Source organism: Xenia sp. Carnegie-2017, unplaced genomic scaffold, assembly GCF_021976095.1.
Source record: "Xenia sp. Carnegie-2017 unplaced genomic scaffold, XeniaSp_v1 HiC_scaffold_24, whole genome shotgun sequence".
Classification (NCBI taxonomy): Eukaryota; Metazoa; Cnidaria; class Anthozoa; order Malacalcyonacea; family Xeniidae; genus Xenia; species Xenia sp. Carnegie-2017.
The window spans coordinates 12,428,290-12,446,922 of NW_025813487.1; the positions used below are offsets into that span (position 1 = coordinate 12,428,290).

The 18,633-nt window shown below is 35.2% G+C and overlaps 2 protein-coding genes and 3 long non-coding RNA genes across 8 annotated transcripts in view; all 5 read left to right on the top strand.

Moving 5' to 3' along the window:
• LOC124450442 (receptor-type tyrosine-protein phosphatase F-like) overlaps positions 1-7,420 on the top strand; it is a 63,325-nt gene extending 55,905 nt beyond the window's left edge. For 2 of the 4 annotated variants that reach the window (XM_047001114.1, XM_047001115.1), the window contains exons 20-22: positions 6,473-6,572; positions 6,827-6,903; positions 7,072-7,420. In XM_047001114.1, the coding sequence (XP_046857070.1) occupies positions 6,473-6,572; positions 6,827-6,903; positions 7,072-7,263 (369 nt within the window). In that variant the 3' untranslated portion in view covers positions 7,264-7,420. The remainder of the gene's footprint in view (positions 1-6,472; positions 6,573-6,826; positions 6,904-7,071) is intronic. The other 2 variants (XM_047001117.1, XR_006949979.1) reach the window with 2 other exon arrangements.
• LOC124450473 lies at positions 366-3,051 on the top strand. Its single transcript, XR_006949987.1, has 4 exons — positions 366-430; positions 1,285-1,318; positions 2,512-2,609; positions 2,954-3,051. It is a non-coding gene; the product is annotated as an uncharacterized LOC124450473 (long non-coding RNA).
• A 110-nt stretch (positions 7,421-7,530) lies between the features above and the next one.
• On the top strand, positions 7,531-9,168 carry LOC124452162 (receptor-type tyrosine-protein phosphatase epsilon-like). Its single transcript, XM_047002748.1, has 4 exons — positions 7,531-7,542; positions 7,881-8,038; positions 8,192-8,327; positions 9,091-9,168. Exons 1-4 carry the CDS (start codon positions 7,531-7,533, stop codon positions 9,166-9,168), a joined length of 384 nt encoding a protein of 127 aa, XP_046858704.1.
• An 812-nt stretch (positions 9,169-9,980) lies between these two features.
• LOC124450499 lies at positions 9,981-10,420 on the top strand. Its single transcript, XR_006950016.1, has 3 exons — positions 9,981-10,027; positions 10,108-10,161; positions 10,355-10,420. It is a non-coding gene; the product is annotated as an uncharacterized LOC124450499 (long non-coding RNA).
• Positions 10,421-10,425: 5 nt separating this feature from the next.
• LOC124450491 lies at positions 10,426-15,766 on the top strand. The gene is made up of 3 exons (XR_006950006.1): positions 10,426-10,513; positions 10,752-10,823; positions 15,583-15,766. It is a non-coding gene; the product is annotated as an uncharacterized LOC124450491 (long non-coding RNA).
• The last annotated feature ends 2,867 nt before the right edge of the window (positions 15,767-18,633 follow it).

Genomic DNA, 18,633 nt, shown 5'->3' on the forward strand with positions numbered 1-18,633 from the left:
GACACTGTCACACATTTGGTGTAACACTTAAATGATTTTGAAATTTTACAGGATTTACCAAATGGTCAAATGTCCAATTGGGATGTCGCGAAGAAACCTCACAATACTACAAAAAGCGATATGGAAACGCTGTCACATGTAAGATTATTAGCCAAAAAACTTTGAGTATTCCGAAACTTGTGTGGAAGCACAGTCATGTGAAAGATTATGGACGAAAAAACTATAGCATAATGACAAAAACTGTTTGAATTACAGTCAGATGTAAGATTATTGACTAATAAATCTTGCTACTAATAAAAACGGAGCAATATTGATTATTAGTATAAGAACCATGCAATACTAACGAAGGCCGTTTCATTTAGACGACCAGTCTCGTGTGATACTCTCCGGAGATGAAAAAACTGACTATATTAATGCCTCATTTGTCGACGTAAGTGTTCTACAAAGCTTTAGTTCATTAATTTAACCATATACAGGGTGTCCCCCGAAAAACGGAACCCACACAAACTAATTTTATATGTGCCGAAGTTACTATGCACAATACTATCACTATAGCATTCACAGATGTTGGATGAACTTGACAGTTCTGCACCTCTGGGATTTCACGGTGTTTGTACACAGTATTACTGAAGCAAAGCAAGGTAAAGTACGTACTATCATACACGTACTTTCATCTCAATTTATAACGCAAAATCTTTGTAAAATCAAAGCGACAACTAACAAGGTTAAAACGGCTACAACAACGTAATCGTATTTTCCGTGATTAGCATTAAACATTAACAGACTAGCGTGTAAACAAATCAACCAGGCGGAAAAATAGCTGTTGCAGACTAAATTATTTTGTGCAGATTTCATTTTAATACATACATAATTATTTGTGTGGGCTCCGTTGTTTTGGCACATCCTGTATGTTGATTGTCGTTCGAATAATGTCAGTGAATGGTTGCTTACTGATATAGGGGCTGATTACATGAGCCCGGGTGTAGACGGGATTCAGTCAAGCGATAAATGATTTTGGCTAATGGAAACGATTCAATACTTATCAGATAAATCTTCTCTGGCAATTTCACAATATTCTGGTTTGATCCAATTTGGCCTAATTTGAGAATTACAACAGGAATGACTTGTGGCGCTTAAACAAACAGTTGTAATTTTTACGCTTGAAGTTTCGACTCCTTTCAATACCTCGAAATCATTTCACGCCTCACTGAAACTCGGCTCGCCGGGAACAGCCCCAAAGACTCCATGCAATTGTTGTTGAACGTTTCTACGTTTGTATTTCAGGGCAAAACTGACAATTATTACATCGCGACCCAAGGTATGTAAAAAGGTACTATCGCACGTGCCTTTTCTAGTTCTAAAAGATGTTTTGAATACGTAATGATTGTTTATTCGATAATTTCAATGTGTACCACATTAGTGTCAAAAGATATGCAGTTACTTATTATTGCGTTGTTGTTAGAGGTTATTTATAAGTAAAACCATGTTAGTGAGCTTACTTAGTTATCAAATGTATAAGTAAAACCATGTTAGTGAGCTTACTTAGTTATCAAATGTATAAGTAAAACCATGTTTGTGAGCTTACTTAGTTATCAAATGTATAAGTAAAACCATGTTAGTGAGCTTACTTAGTTATCAAATGTATAAGTAAAACCATGTTAGTGAGCTTACTTAGTTATCAAATGTATAAGTAAAACCATGTTGGTGAGCTTACTTAGTTATCAAATGTATAAATAAAACCATGTTAGTGACCTTACTTAGTTATCAAATGTACACAAAAGCCAAGGGAGGTTGAGTAAAACTTAGATTGTAATACTATGTTTGCCAAAATGCTTTAGTCAGTGTTTCACATACTTTCAAGTATTGTGTAAATTAAATGTTTTTGTGTTTTCGGGAATACTATGTGGTGATCTTTATTATTTCAAAGCAACATTCGGGATTGTCTGTAATACCAGAGAATGTGGAATCTACGAAAGGGTCCCTCGTATCGGAGTCTTTGATATTTTTGTCCTCGCCCATGTTGTGTCGCGCGTATCGGCGCCATTATTCCACCAAGATATTTAGGGCTTTTCACTTGTTCCCAACCACTAAAATGACCGAACGTCATTTCTTCTAATGAAATATTTTCGATTTCATTGTGAAGAAATGACGTCATGTAATTGCACCGGTTGGAAAAAAGTGAAAAATCGTAAGTATCTTGCTGGAATGATGGCGGCCGTAAGGATGCGGTGCACACCTGAGTGGCTCTTCTGTATAATTTTTATTCTGAGCTAATACTACCAGTACATGCGACTTGTAAGGTCGTATTAATTGTAATACAACCTTAAAATTTGAATAGTGAATTCTAATTAGGTAAATACGTACATTACTAAATCGTTGAACGAGAACGAAAGAACTTGAGGCGACCATGCATCATTATCCTTTTTTTGATTTATATCAAACTAAATTGACTTACATTTTATCGTCTATATGCTATAACGAAATCCCTTCTCTTTGTTCTCCTTCTTTCAGGACCCAAACCCAAAACAGTCAACGACTTTTGGAGGATGATATTCGAACACAAGTGTCCAACTATTGTGATGTTGACGACATTAAAAGAAATGGGAAAGGTTTGAACAGTGTGGCCATACATATGCTTTTTTTCATTAGGTTTGGTCAACGAGTTTAGGCTCTTTCACCTGCTTTATTTAGCTTAAAAGTTGTTTAAACTCATCCGTCCGAATCTGGTTAAAAACTTGCATACGTCGTTACACTTGGTGGGACCATTGTCTCGACATAAATTATTTAATTTACATACCATAAAAGCGCCAACAGTTAGAGAATCAAACTGGCAAATAATAACTACCGTTTTAGAGAACCTTTATTTAATAGAATATATATTTTCGTGTCATTTTGAATTATGATAACGAATTAAATGATTCAAATTGTACATACATCGTGCTTTTCCTCTCAGGTGAAATGTGAAAAGTATTGGCCAGATGAATCCAAGATATACGGTACGATCCAGGTGACCATCACCAAGACAAAAGCTTTTGCTGATTACGTCATGAGGTCTGCAGTAGTGAGCAAGGTAAGTCAGTCTAAGAGCAAACCTCCATGAGGCTGCAAGTGTAAGAGGGAATTTTGGTAGGTCGTTTTTCTATATTATTGATTTACCCTTGCATGCACTAATTGATCAGAAATTTACAAAGACGTCTTTCTTGATACTACTGAAAGACTGCAAAATAAATCCTTATGAAAGAATTTTCCTATATTTTTAACGGTTACCTTCATTTTGCTGTTGTCCACGTCATCTTTTACCTTGTTCTGCAACAGAAGTATGGTATGTCGACCTCATTGCTGACAGACCCATATGTAATAAGCTTGGAGTGAACCCTTAGGAATGTATCAATCACAATGTGTGCCGTTCTTTGTCAAAAAATCTATTCTTTGTTTTCACTTTGAAATTATTGTGAAAGGAATAATGTCGTCAGTCGTTCCACGCGACGAGGGGACAAAATGGACGCTGATGTTTTTTTTATCTTTTACCTTTATGTTTTAGTACCTAATGTTTGTTGTTATTGTCATAGGATGGTTAGCATCACAAAGTCCAGCATTTTTATTACATTTCATGGCCGGACTATGGCGTGCCTCGTCATCCAACACAACTATTGACATTCAGGAAGCATTTCAAATCTTATCACAAGACAAAAGCCGGTTTTCCCGTCATCCATTGCAGGTTAGTGATAACATGTGCCAAAACTAGACGTTAATTGAGAGGGGGGGGTGAATATTCATATATTCGGCTTTTTCCTGCTGATTTCTTCTGAAATTAAAATCGCTAACAAACAAAACCAGTCGGGCAGTGCTAAATATGAATATTCAGCCCCCCCCCCAATTAACGTTCTAGTTCGGCCCTGCATGTGTAGTAAATCTTAAAATAATTCTCCATTGTAGCTTAGTGATGAGATGTGTGGTAAATCTTAATAATCCTCCATCGTACATTAGTGATAACATGTGTAGTTATTCTTAATATAATCCTCCATTGTGGGATAGTGATAACATGTGTAGTTTAAAGTACTAGCCTATCTCCTCGCTGCATTAGTTTTGACTATAATGCCAACAAGAATGAATGCAAGACGACTTTGTACCTGGGGATGCTCATGTTTGAATTGAATTTTGTTGCTGTTTACGGTTGTCTATTTGTCTTTGCCTTTTTTGTCAGGAATTTTATATGCTTGGCAACCAGTGTAGGATTTAGTTGAGGGAGGACGGTTTGAAATGGTGCAAACGTCTTCTCTCTCTGGACTATTTATAGTATATTGAAATCCATGCATTAAAAGCTTGCACTAATAACATGCATGAACATAGTTTTATTGTTTACGTATTTGCTGACGTGTGAAGTCATAGTAAGCTACTATTGATAGTACACGAGATTTATTTGTCTGGGAAGTTCAATGTCGTAGCAGTTCAGTGGTAGTTCAGTGTTGTAGCAGAAGTGAAAATTGTCAAAATTGCCCACTTGGTGTGCTTCACCCAATTTTATAAACACTTGATTTTTGTGTGGGTACACGAGCTCGTTTTAGTGGATGGATAATGCATATTTTAGGTCATTGAAACGTTACAGGTTGTATGTCTTTAATACTAGTAAATTTTTCCGTTTGCTTTCTTTCTATAGCGCTGGTGTTGGTCGTACGGGAGTATTTATTGCCATAGATAAAATCCTCAATGATCTTGACGATGATTATGAAACGAATATTGATGTATTTGGCTTTGTAAAAGAGATGAGATCGCGACGAATAAACATGGTGCAGACAGCGGTAGGTCAATTAAAGTATAATAGGGACATCTCTAAACATACAGTACTTCAGTAGGTATCAATGTTGGGGGGGGGTGTTGGGCGAAAGTGCTTATGTATAAAGGTGCTGTAGACAGCATGTCCTAATTGTCCATAGCAGTGACATCTCTACTTGGGCTGTATTCAAGGAGTGTTTTTCCATGGGAGAGCAGTGGCAAAACCAAAGAAGAGCATGTTTATTTATCCTATTTAGCCAAATTAAGTTGCTGTAAAATTTATTATTTTTAGACATAATAATTTGCATGTATGAATATTATCTTCCCCTCCCCTCTCTCCACACACACACACAATTATCGAGGTGATGCAATGATTTTGAACGCGATCCTAGCTCTTTATGTCTATCAACTGTGTCAAGGTGAGGCAAGGATGCCATCTTAAAAGGTGGCAAAAACCAAAACTCAAAATGAAAGATAAGTTAAAAGAAGGCTTAAAATCTCAATCCTATCAAAAAATTTAAAATTTGAACCCAGACTAGCAACTTTCAACTGTATATCAACTCTCGAAATGCAGATTTTAATCTTGAATAGCGTAGGTTTTCCAGCTTTCAAGATGGCGGCTTGCCTTTCTCGTAAATATAGAATTTTTGCGGAGTCACGTGTCTAGTAGATTTGGTTCTCTGTCATTGAGCTGTAGACGCCATTAGAGAAAGTGTGCATTGTTGTGATTGAAGAGTTAAAAGATATGCGCTCTAGTTTCCATCTCAATCTTGTAGGTATAATTTGTTTCACATAGAATCAACTACCTCAAATTTACTGGTGGTGTGATCACTGTCCTTATTTGCAAATCTTTTTGACACAAAGATAATGAAGTTCTTAAGATGGCATCTTTATTTTGAGAAACATCAATTTTTCGCACGTTACTTTGTTTGTTTTTAACTATTGCTAGTACCTCATAGTTTATCATTTTGAGTAGAAAGCCATATGTTCTAACCAATCTAGGATCAGTACACGTTTATTTATGACGCTATTATGGAGCATATCCAATGTGGAGTGAATGAAATTGAGGCTATGCAAATCAAGGCCAAGATCGTACATCTATCAAAACAGCTTGGGAATGGGAGAACTGGATTTGAAGAAATATTTGAAGTAAATAAAATGGCGATGCATAGTTTAAGATTGTACAATAGATTGTTACCTTGCATTATTTTACACTGCTGTATTTTGTTCGGAATTCTTGTTTCAAAATCACATTCCCTCTAATAAGGACGTTGGAGTGGAGTTTATAAGTTTGTCAAGGAGTCAAGTTCAACTTAAATCACTCATGATGAAGACCCTTGACTTAAGTAAGAAATAAGGACTTAAATTTTATCATTAGATCACTCCTTATGAAGAAACTACACCGGAGTATATAAAGACTCGAGTTTCGACATCAGATCACTCGTAATGAAGAAACTAGACTGTAGTATGTAATATAAGAATTCAAGTTTGATCTTCAGATCACTCCTGATGAAGACTGTAGACTGGAGTACATAAAAACTCACGCTTCAACATCAGATCATTCCTAATGAAAACACCAGACTGGAGTATATAAGTACTCTGCTTTAGGCGCTGGGTTATTTTTTTGAGGAAGACGCTAGACTTTTGTATTTTGAGGAGTTATGCTTCATCATTTCAAAGTTGATGATTTTCTTAACAGCGTTTACAATCAGTTACAACAGAACTACCTGAAGAAGTTTGTGAAGCTGCACTTTTGAATGACAACAAGAAAAAAAATCGCAATCCTAAAATATATCCAAGTATGTTAATATTTACATAAAACGTCTGAAGGAGACAAAGTTAAACTTTCACTTGTACTCCGTATTGCATCTTCGTTGTTTTGTATCTTGTCGCTTAAAATGTACACGTCCACTTAAGGAACGGCGGTGGATTCATAAAATTGATGAAGAGGTTGCTTCTTTTAATAATATCCTTCCCCCTTTTTCCCCTAATTATCGATCTTTGATTATCACTGTACCGTCAGCCAGTCCATGATAGTTTGTTTTCTTTTAAGGTGAATCTAATCGTCCACCCCTTAGCCACCTGGATCAAATAGAGAATTCCGACTACATTAACGCGTGTTTTGTTGACGTAAGTAGCTTTACGGAACATCTGAGTGAATATTTTTACAGAATTTATTATTGTTCCTGGGATATTTTAAAGCCAGTAAGCGAAACTGCACGACCACACTGCAGAAAACTATATTCGTATGGTGTTTAACCTATAAAATCTTTATGAACATGTCGTGCGTTGATTTAGGGTTACCTTGGCAAGAATTATTTTATTGCCACCCAGACACCTTTAAAAGAAACCATTAACGACTTTTGGAGGACGGTTTGTCAATATAAGTCTTGCACCATCGTTATGCTGAATCAACTCAACGAAAACAACCAGGTCTGTGATGAATCGAAAGAAAAGGAATTTTGCATTGATTATATTGTGATTCATTAGGGTTGTAGCTTTCTCGATATACTGTCTCTAAATTTAATTTTTTTTGGATGACTTGATTTGCTTTGGTATTTATCAGAATATCCAATGTTTTGGCCTACGCAACGAGCCAGAGCTCAATCGTTTGGTAAAAGTACCGTCTTGTTGGATTCAGTTGTAACAAAAGATGACATTACCGTGAGAAAGTTTATTGTTTCGCCTAAGATGGTGAGTTTTTGAGTCAGCATTAAGTTGACAAGATTTTATTTTGGGTTGATTCTTTTAGTTAAAATGGTGTTACATGTATGCATAAGACATAAGTAGCTACATGATGATTGACTGTTTAAGTTTGTATTTCTGATAGAAAACAATATGGACTAGAGTATCTAAAGACCACACTAGTTTAAAAATAACATCACTCGTCGAGAAGACACCAGACTGGATTATTTAATGACAAAGGTTTCAACATGAAATCACTACTGACGAAGACACTAGAATGGAGTATATGAGAACTGAAGTTTTAACTTCGGATCATTCTTGATTAAGGCACTTGACTGGAGTGTGATAAGGACGCAACTTTTAACATTTCCGATATTTTAAGACTAAATTATTTATTACATTTCCTATTTTTTGTTTGTTAGGACATTAAAAATGGTCGTATGGTCCGCATGATTCATTACGTATCGTGGCCGGATCATGACGCTCCTAAAGATGTTCACAGTATGGTGGAAATTTTATCTGAAGTTGAAGATTCACAGAGAGCTGCTGATGTAAAGGGACCTGTCATTGTTGTGTGCAGGTAAACACGTGTCACTGGAATATTAGCAATTGATTAGCCCCGTTTCTTTGCTCTGTTTGGTTAAACTTAAGCGGTTGAACGTCTGTGTGGAGATCTCTACAAGAAATTTGCTCCAAACTCAAAAGTGCCTATAATATTATTTTTTGCATCCAGTGATGGAGCAGGTCGACCTGGAACCTATATTGCTATCTCAAATCTTGTCGACCGAGTCAAAATTGTCCAAGCGATGGATGCGTTCCAATGTATTAAGCTGATCCGGAATAGACGCCCGCAGTTCGTCGAAACAGCGGTAAGCTTGTCTTTCTAATTCTCATGAAGCCCCAATTGCACCAACACAGATCGCTATTCTCATTTAGGAACTATGCAGCCTCAACTAAATAGACCATAAAAAAATGATTTGACTTTATATATATCAACACTTCGACACATTAACGATCATTATATGTTGTATGGTTATTGCCGAATTTCAACTTTATAATTCGTGCTTGTATGCGAACTTTGCTCTGAGTATCGTAGCCTAACTGCATGTTTGGTCTTGCTATGTAGGTCGTGCTATGTAAATCATCAGCCATATTTATTTCTTTAGAAATCTGTTGTGTAATAGTTAGTCAACATTATTTACATATCAATACAAATTTGCCTGCTGGCTTCGCCAATGGCTGCTCGGCTGTTTTCGTTGCTGATTTTGTTTGTTTTTTGAGAGTAGAAGTTTTAAGTTTGATAATAAACTTACGCCTGGATGGATAGACGCCGACCTCCCCTCTGATATATATTTTACTGAAGGTCTTTATATAGGAGTTTTGATAATTTTAGTGAAATAAAACATTGCGTAATTTATGTAAATAACATATTCCAGGTGTAAATTCCATATCCCCCCCCTTTAAAAAAAGAATTCTGCCGGCGCCACTGTCTGTTGCCCGTTTGTCAAACGTCAACAACAGTTTCGAAACAGAATGTTTCTGGAAACTTACACATTGAATTTTGTTTAGCTCGACTAACCTTGGTGATGTACTTAGCTTTTTGATTATTTCTATAACATTTTTATTATTTAGGATCAATTCAAACTCTGCTACCGTGCAGTGAACTGCGTATTGGAGTTGTCGACGACTACTCAGATTTCTCGGAAATAGGTGGAAATTGAATTTTTATACTGTACAAATTTCTGGAAAATTTTTTTAGATGTTTGCTGGAATGTTACATGTTCTTCAATTTTGTCTTCCATGAAAGAATAGAATTCAACATAAAAAACTTTTAAATATTCACTTTAGATTTAACAAGGAGAGTCCAGGTTAAGTATCGTTACATGTTTGTAGATGTAGATCGTCCAGGTTGGTAAAATCCTGAAAAAGACTGTTGGTGTTGATGTTGACTGAGATTTTGACATCGTTGACTCTAACGATTACTGCCGCTAAGGTTGTCGAAACGTAAGATAAAATCAACACCAACAGTCCTTCTCAGGACTCTACTAAACTGGACAATCTACATGTGTAAACATGTAGATTCCAGGTTGTTCGGAAACCTGGTGAGAGTAATTAATTCTGATTAGGATTTAAAAGCGATTTGGAACAGAACATAGCAGTGACGTAGCCAGCCCGCAAGTTTGGTCGTTCTATGTAAATTTTTCAGTGTTCACTTACTGTAAAAACTGTAGATTTCTAAAGAAATGAATAATGATAATGATCTAAAATTTACATAGCACGACCAAATTTGAGGGCTGACTACGAATTTTGTCAATATTTTAAATAGTACAACATCAGTAATTTTTTTTTATTTGAATATATTAAATTGAGTACTAAGATCAAAAGTTGTAAACAAAAAGCAAATTTAATCGAAGTTAATCACGAGTTCGAAACAAACAATCCATGTCGGCCGTTGCCTTATAGCGGCCGTTGCCGTTGAATTTTCGAGAAATACTTGCTGTAATAAGTTTTCTGTTTATCTTTAGAAAATATTCACTATTTGACCAATGTAAACAACCAAAAGCGACAGGTTTGGCAAACAGGTTTATTGGATTCAGTCGTGACAAAAAATGACATCGTTATCATAAAATTCATTTTTTTGCTGTCTAGTTTATGCAGATTAAAAACGTTGATGTAGAAAGCATGAAGTGGACAGGCTGACATGTATAGTAGATTTTTGTTCGTATTCGTATTTTGTTTGTATTCTATCGAGTGATATCACTCTATATAGATTATTTAAGGACTCAAGATTCTATATCATGACAGATTATAAAAACTTGATGATAAAATGTACAACGAGTGAAACAGTAATAAATGTTAATAATTAAAAATACATTTATGTTTATAATTTTTAAAGGACATGAATTAAAGGTGGATGAGACGCGTAATCAACTACGCGCCACAGAAAAATATAGCCCCCACCGAAAAATAATCACGGTTTGGCAGAAATTTTACCTGAAGTGGAAGGTTTAAAAAGAACTGCTGAAGTCAAATGAGCTGTCATTGTTGTGTGCAGGTCATGTATATGGAGTGCGTTTAGTTAACGTCTCACATAATCGCACGGATATTGAAGCTTTCCTTTCTTCGTATACGTGGGAGGGGAGGGTGGGAACTATGCAACAAACTTTAATCCTTATGTTTTGAAAGTCAATTTTCATTGAAACTAAACGTATTCTTAATTGCATCTATGTTATTATGATGGAAATTATTTTTTATTTCAGTGGTGGTTCTATTTGATATCTCTAGTCTTGCAGATTTCGTTAATCTGTCCAAATGGTTGATGTATTTCAGTGCATCCAATTGCTGCGTTGTTCTCTGGATCAGCGGTAAGTAATCTCGTTTATAGCAAAAGTATAAGCGACAATTTTTCTGCATGCAATTAAGAATATGACTCTTTACAATCACACGATTTTCCAAAATGTTGTAGATAAAGATTGAAATTGTTAGTCTACGTATGTAAACTACATAAAATCTTTCATTAATGAGATCTCCAATTCAGCAACCCGTTTTTCAAGCTTTGTCAATTCTTTGAAATGTAACAAAACACATTGAAATATAGCAAGCGTAACTTCCGGTTAAACAGCGCACTTTGATTGGTTCAGAAATATTTTTCCCTGTTCTTTACTTTTTCATAATGGACCAGTAGTCCATTACAGGTATATTTTCAAGTAAACTTAAACAAAGTTTGTAAAGCAAATAGCAAAACGCAAAAAAAAACAAAACAAAAACCATATAAGAATGTGAAGAAAGAGCACTTGTAAAGTGAGTTTTATTATCTGGACGAAATAATTTCAAACGATTTATTTTTTTAGGATAGTAGCGAGAGGCGTGTGCAGCGTAAATCAAATTTGGGTGATAAAAATTAATGCCCAACATAAGGCTTTAAATTGAGCCAAAAGTATAGCATATTCAAAAATGAAATTTATTGTAACGTTTAGTCCTTACTTAAGACATCTTCAGACAGTAATGTATATTATTGCATTCTTAAAGGGGTTATAGCACGAATTTTAGCCCCCCTTTTTTATTAGCTAAATTGAAAGACCTTATTTCAGTGATTTTAAATCTGCAATTATAATTGAAATTGGATTGGTGAAAGTGATTTTATGGACGTTCAAAGTCATGATTTTCAGCATTTTTTTTGCGAACTTTTTGATCGGTATGCTAATGAGTTGTGACGTAGATAGTTGAACACATATATCAACATGGCGTATTCTACTAGTAATCTTAATAAGAAACGCGGAGGAAAACGCTGTGTTGCTGGCGGACCTAATCAAATTAGTTGCGCCAATGATTCAAAAACAGAAGGAATGTCGATGCATCTGTTTCCTAATAAAGAAACAGAGCCGCGAAGACATAGAAAATGGGTAAATTTTGTGCGTAAACATAGACCGGGTTTTGAGGCTTCCTCTACCTCGTGTCTGTGTTCTGCGCATTTGAAGATTCTTGTTTTGACCTTAATTTGAGCGTGCAAGTCAAGCTCAAAAGAAGGTTGAAGAAAGATGCTATCCCAACCATTGACGTGGCTGGGATTCCTGAACCATTACAGGACGAAATAACCGATCGAAAGCGCAGACAAGTAAGTTTACGCTTGTTTATGTTAATTTTTCTTTTGTCATATGTAAATTCGATATATGTTTTGTAGATTATTCGACATACTCTCCATAAGCCATCGCTGATGGAAACATGTTCTCTCGATGAGGAAGTACCATCTACTAGTGATGGAGCTGAGCATGTTGAAGTATGCACTGGGGAAGCAAACGATTCGCCATTTGAAGAAGAACTACATGCAGTTGGTGAAGATATTTGTGAATCCCGGTCTCCAATGTGGTCAGACATTGCTTGGAGCCTGTCTGGAATGGAGAAGTAAGGCACCTCCTTCCCACCACCAGCCTGAGGGTTCACCTTAGGCAAGTGATAGTACCCTCTAGCCTCCCTATCTGGGCACTGATATACACACCTTTCCTGATGATTACAGTATTAATATAACATTGAATGGTATGTATACTTGTCAGATTGAAGATGACTATCTCACTCGATTGTGCAACTAATTAATTTGCATGAATAATTTTTTTTATTGTAGTTTAGTGCTCAACATGCCCTTTGTGGATGCAGTGCACTCAAGTGTGAAGACCTTATAAGATAAGTTCATGTGGCTTGCTATTTTCCAATTTTACATTTATGCTATGATTTAATTCCATATAATTTTTCTTTTTTTTTCCCAGACTGACATTGAAGAAAAGATTTTCTTTACCGTATAGTGCATCCATGTATCTCCTATTTGGTTTTCATCTAGGCATATTTCCTGACCATTGTAAACTCAGCAAAGAAGGCCAACAGTCTCTACAGTGCACAAGTTAAAAGACCTTTCCATCATCGCCCCTCTGATGGTATGTAACCTTTTGTGTTACCACTTGGATATGCTTTCCGAATAAAGTGGTAAACACAAGCAGGTAAAGGCCGAGTATTCTCCCATCCCATAGACCCACAAAACCATCGCATCAACCATCTGTATGCCACAGCTCTCAAGTACCTGAAGTAAATAAAAAGGTTGGACTAATTATTGTTGATGAAACAATGTTGATGATAACATTCTTTCTCAAACAATTTACAATCTTACATATTTAATGATTGTGATGCTTGGCGGCGATAAGCACGTCCATTCCTATCTCTCAATAGTGGCCCGACGTTTTCAAGGACAGCCTCATGAACTAAAGGCCCAAATTTGGCATGCTGTGTTATGCATGATATTTTCTCAATGCTGCCATCGAATGTCATTTTCTGCAAAGCTGGTCCTATTTCCTTACAGCATCTGTACTCTAATGCGCCTTCTAACAAATCGGTATGACAGCATTGACAATTACACCTGAAACGTGGGAGCATTGTGGTTTATAAAGTAACTTTATGTATATTACAAACAGGAGAAAACAACAACTTACTATTCACCGAGTGGAATTACGCCATCACTTCGTTGTTCTAAGGTCGCAGGGAGAATTCCATCGGGATCATCTGGAGTATGCACTTCATCACCATCTCCTGCGAGCGGTTCATCGTCATATGCGAAGTCGTTTAAATGCTCGACATAACCCACGGATTCCGAGCTCGAATCAGATACGCATTCAGACATCGAATTCGAATTATCTGAGCACTGATTTGAAGCCATACTTTCCGGACAACTTGTTTTTTAATATTTTTTTGAAAATACTGTCATTATTTGTTTTTAACACAAGAAAAACGACAACAAAATCACCTCCTATAATATAATATTATATTGACGGAAACAGACGTGTTCAACTATCTACGTCACAAGTATCAATATGGCGTCGTAAAAAATTCGCAAAAAGTACCCGACTTTGGAGGCAAAATTAAGGAACTTATATTTATCTGTTTAAGTCCAGCGACATGTCATAGTTCTTCAAATAATCCAAATTTTCAATTAAGCTAATAAAAAAGGGGGGCTAAAATTCGTGATATAACCCCTTTAATAGGATATGTTACTTATATGTAAATAATCTTATTTACATAAGGTGTTAGAATACAAAAGGAGACAGCGTAAAATACATTACATAAATTACAAAATTAGGAAGCACTATAAATTGCAATTAAAAGGGATAGGGTGGAATAGAACTCTCTAGGACGTTAGGTGAAGGCTTGTGATTAGGATTTTCCCATGAATGGAGAGTTTGTATGGATCGTGAGAAGAGAAAATTATTTTAAAGTCGTCAATATGGTGGTGTTTCCACATGTGTTTTTGTGAGCAAAATTGCTCGATTACGTAGGGCGCGATATTGGTTACCTGTGAGGAGAGATATTCCAAAATGCTTTAAAAATCTTGTGTCTAAATGACGTTTGCTCTGACACAAATAGGATGCGTTGCAGCTGCCACACTTGAATAAATACACAAATGTAAAACTCACCCCTTCCATTAGCCGCAAACCTATACCCTCACTGACCTCTTCATTAACATCCACAGCTTCATTACACTTAGTTACAAACGTTCACTAGCTTTATGTGTATTACATCAAATCTCTTCCGAAAATTTTTCCACATAGAACTCTAATTTACAAAAAAAAAAGTTACTCGCCAAAAGCGGTTTTCCTTCCCGCACATATGACCAAATGACACGTCGTTTTCTCATCAACACCTATGACCCAAACTTCCCGTCATGACTGTGCACCTGTTCACTTCAGAATGGCGACATAAAGTCAACTTTTTAAAAATAATTAGCATATTTTAAAAAGTGTATAAATTACCAGCGAAATGGGTGAACATAAAGCTTGTCTTACACCAAAGTAAAGTGATGTCGAAATAAGGGACAACAAAAGGTGATACGGTTTTAAATTTGATAGCAGACAATACTATATAGAACACTTTTAACTTCAAGATCAGTAAATTTCAAAACTATTTTATTTTTAATTCTTTAAAATACAATGCTGGACTCAATTGTGTATTGCTTCAATTACCAAAACTGCTAAGGCGAAGCATTATTTTTCTCGTCATTTCTCGTTATATTTGTGACGTGCGGCTGTCTTTGTGTCCATGGTGCAAACAAACACTTGAAGACAATAAACAAACAGCTTGTAATATGTCGTAAATTTTTGTTGTTTTGCCTAAAATTCGAATATTTGTGACAGAAAATTTTGCTCGTGACGACATGCCAGTATTATTTTATTCTAAGGATTGGTGTTATTTTAATTGTTTTTCATGTACAATTAGTCATTTTATCATTGCAAGTTTTTTAACTACTTCAATAATTTATTACACAAGTCAAGAAGCCTTGAATTGCACAATTTTATCACATTATGATGCCTTAATAATACCAATGGAAAGTATTCTTCATTGTAAGAGAAATGAATGTTGTATTGGTAAAATTCATAGTTAAAAACTTAAGATATATGCATGAACGATATAATTTTTCGTTTTTGAGCACATCAATCTGTTTTGGCGTGTTTACCCACTTAATATTGTTATGCATTAGTATTATTTACTTTGTATGAACATATTTCTCTAAATTGTTGAAAATTTTATCTTCTAACAAGGTTTGTTAATCAAATCACAGCGTCCTAATTTCCTATCTTTTGTATAAAGCAAGGATGTTACTCTACATTCGTAAAGGATACGATTTGACACGTAAAAACTCGTTGAACAGTTGGGGAAGATGGCATGAGTGTTAATAAATACTCGATACAACTCTGCACACTGGAGGAAACAGCTTTGGTTAACAGTTTCGAAAAAAACTTTGCGAAGGCCATGACTCTTGTTCGTCTTTAAGTTGAGCCAAAAGTATAGCAGTTTCAAAAATGAAATTTATTGTAACGTTTTGTCCTTACTTAAGAAATCTTCAGACAGTAATGTATATTATTGCATTCTTAATAGGATATGTTACTTATATGTAAATAATCTTATTTACATAAAGGGGCTAGAATACAAAAGAAGACAGTGTCGAAAACATTACATAAATTACAAAGTTAGTAAGCACAATAAATTGCAATTAAATGGGTAGCGTGGAATAGAACTCTCTAGGACTTTAGGTGAAGGCTTGTGATTAGAATGTTCTCACGAATAGAGAGTTTGTATGGATCGCAAGAAGAGAAAATTATTTTACAGTCATCAAGGTTGGGGGTGTTTCCACATGTGTTTATGTGAGAAAAATTGCTCGATTACGTAGGGCAGGATATTAGTTATCTGTGAGCGTTGCAGCTGCCACACTTAAATAAATACACAAAATGAAAATTCACCCCTTCCGTTTACAGCAAACCTATACTCTCAGTGACCTCTTTGCTAACTTCCACAGCTTCATTCCACTTAGTTACAAACGTTCCCTAGCTTCCTGTGTATTTCATCAAATCTCTCTCGAAAATTTTTCCACATAGAACTCTAATTTACAAAAAAAGTTGCTCATAAAAAGCGGTTTTCCTTCCTGCATACATGACCGAATGACACGTCGCTTTCTCATCAACACATCAATTCTAATAGAAAACACTCCCAGAAAACCCAAACATGTTTAATTCCTCATACATTTATTATAATGTAAACCTGTAAAAGAGTAAAAGCTCAATTCAAGAGCGTGTCTTGGTTGTTTTCGGCTTTATTGATTTTATTCAAAAACGATCACGTTGGAAGATTTTGGTTGGTTGTTAAGAGGTGTGAGGGTTAGGGTTAAGGTGTTCATATATTGATCTATGCTAGTTAAGCTTTGTTATTATAACAGCAAATAGTAAATTTTACTGTATAATTCGGTCCGACACAATTTGTTGTGGCTGGGACGTAAAATTTTGCTAATGACTGTTAGCAAAATTGAATTTACTGTTGGTAAATTTGATAGTCAAAAACTTAAAATACGTTATCGGAGCAATATATTTTTTCGTCATTGAGCACTTGAAGTCATTAACCTGTTTTGCTGTGTTTGCCCACATTAGATGCATTATTTGTGTTTCGTTGCTTCGTAGCTATAAACAGAGGTAGTTCTCTAAAATATCAAAACTTTATCTTCTATAACATTGCTTTGTCAACCAACCACAGCATCCAAATTTCCAAACATTTAAAGTATTATTCTTGATTTGTAAAGGATAGGATTTGACGCAAAATAAATTCTATAAAATGTTGAATAACTGGGGCAGATGGCATGAGTGTTTGTATATACTCAATACGGTACTGCACACTCGAGGAAACAGCCTTGGCCAGCAGTTGCAAGTAAAACCTTGCGAAAGCCACAACTCTGTTGTTCGTCTGACTTGTATGTATCTTAAATTGTCTCTGTTTGTTTAAGGTGTATTTCTTCAGTTGCCTTATTGCGTCAGTTTTTCAATTAATAAAAGAAAAAAGGTAAGATTTGATGTAGTTGATAGTAAAATGGAAGTTTCTATATCTTCGATACTATGTTAACATTTATAACTGCAAATTTTTCTTCGACTGAATTTGGCAAATAAGTGTTAATACAAACACCGCACAACTTCTGCCCCCCCAATTATTTGATTCTTATAGTAAATGGAAAGATTTTTTCAATTACCACAATACCTTCATGCTTGATGTAATATTTGGGATAGGTTATCACATTAATATTTTGATTCATATATTTATATATTATCTTATTTTGCGCTCAATTCTCTCAACTACATTTAAGCAATCTCAAGATAACAATGAAACCAAAAATTACTTAGCTGCCCGTAATATCGACGTTCGTTTCTTTCGCGAGCTCTTCCTCCCCATTAGAAAAAAAGCTCCGCGGTGCATGTAATGTAAATATACCTAACACTAGTTTCAACATTATTGCTTGGCCATTATCTTTTGAAATTTTTAATTTATTTAGTTAATTTTTCAACTGTAACTTTTTGAGATAGTCAACTGAGCAATTGAGCTGTTTTATAGCTGCTAATGTGTTTAATTGGATGAATCAAAAATTCGAACGAAAATCCAATACGGGTATAGCTATACAGCTATAGAGGCTGCGTTACAAAAAGTTGTAAAGTATTTATAATTTCGTAGGTATTTTACATGTATAATACATAACGGGAAATTGAAATGAAATAGCTAATTGGAAGCTCTGCATGCACAACTGTTATTTTCATATTCAGAGAAAGAATTTTAAAATCGTCCGGGGTTCTTAATCTATAGTATCTAAAATAAATGATCTGCATTGATTTTAATTTGATCTCGCTTTCTTCGTTTCCTTAGTGCTCTCCTCTAAAAAGCATTTTTTTCATCGTTTAATAAATCTCTTGGAACAAAAGAAGTTGAAATTTAGATTCAACCGAGTAAAAAGAAAAAAGCATAAATTGAAGAATAAGCAAGTTTTACTATTTTAAAAAAATTATAACCACGTACATATATATTAGCTACCATGGCTACCATTGAGAGAGCCAACATGCAGCCATATGAGACTAACTCGATCTATTTCTGAACAGTTTCTCTCGCTGCACAATTTTGCTGAAATGAATTTTTTAGATAATTTTCATATATTGCTCAAAAATACGTTTTGATCGTGATCTGCTTGCATAACAGATGTAATTGTGACGTAGTCATTGTCGATCTAAATATAAATTTAAAGTCTTCTGTGATAACGTCAATTATAATTTAGAGCTTTACTGTATATCCTTGGATCTATGAAATGATGAGTTTAATGATATGGTGGTTATTATG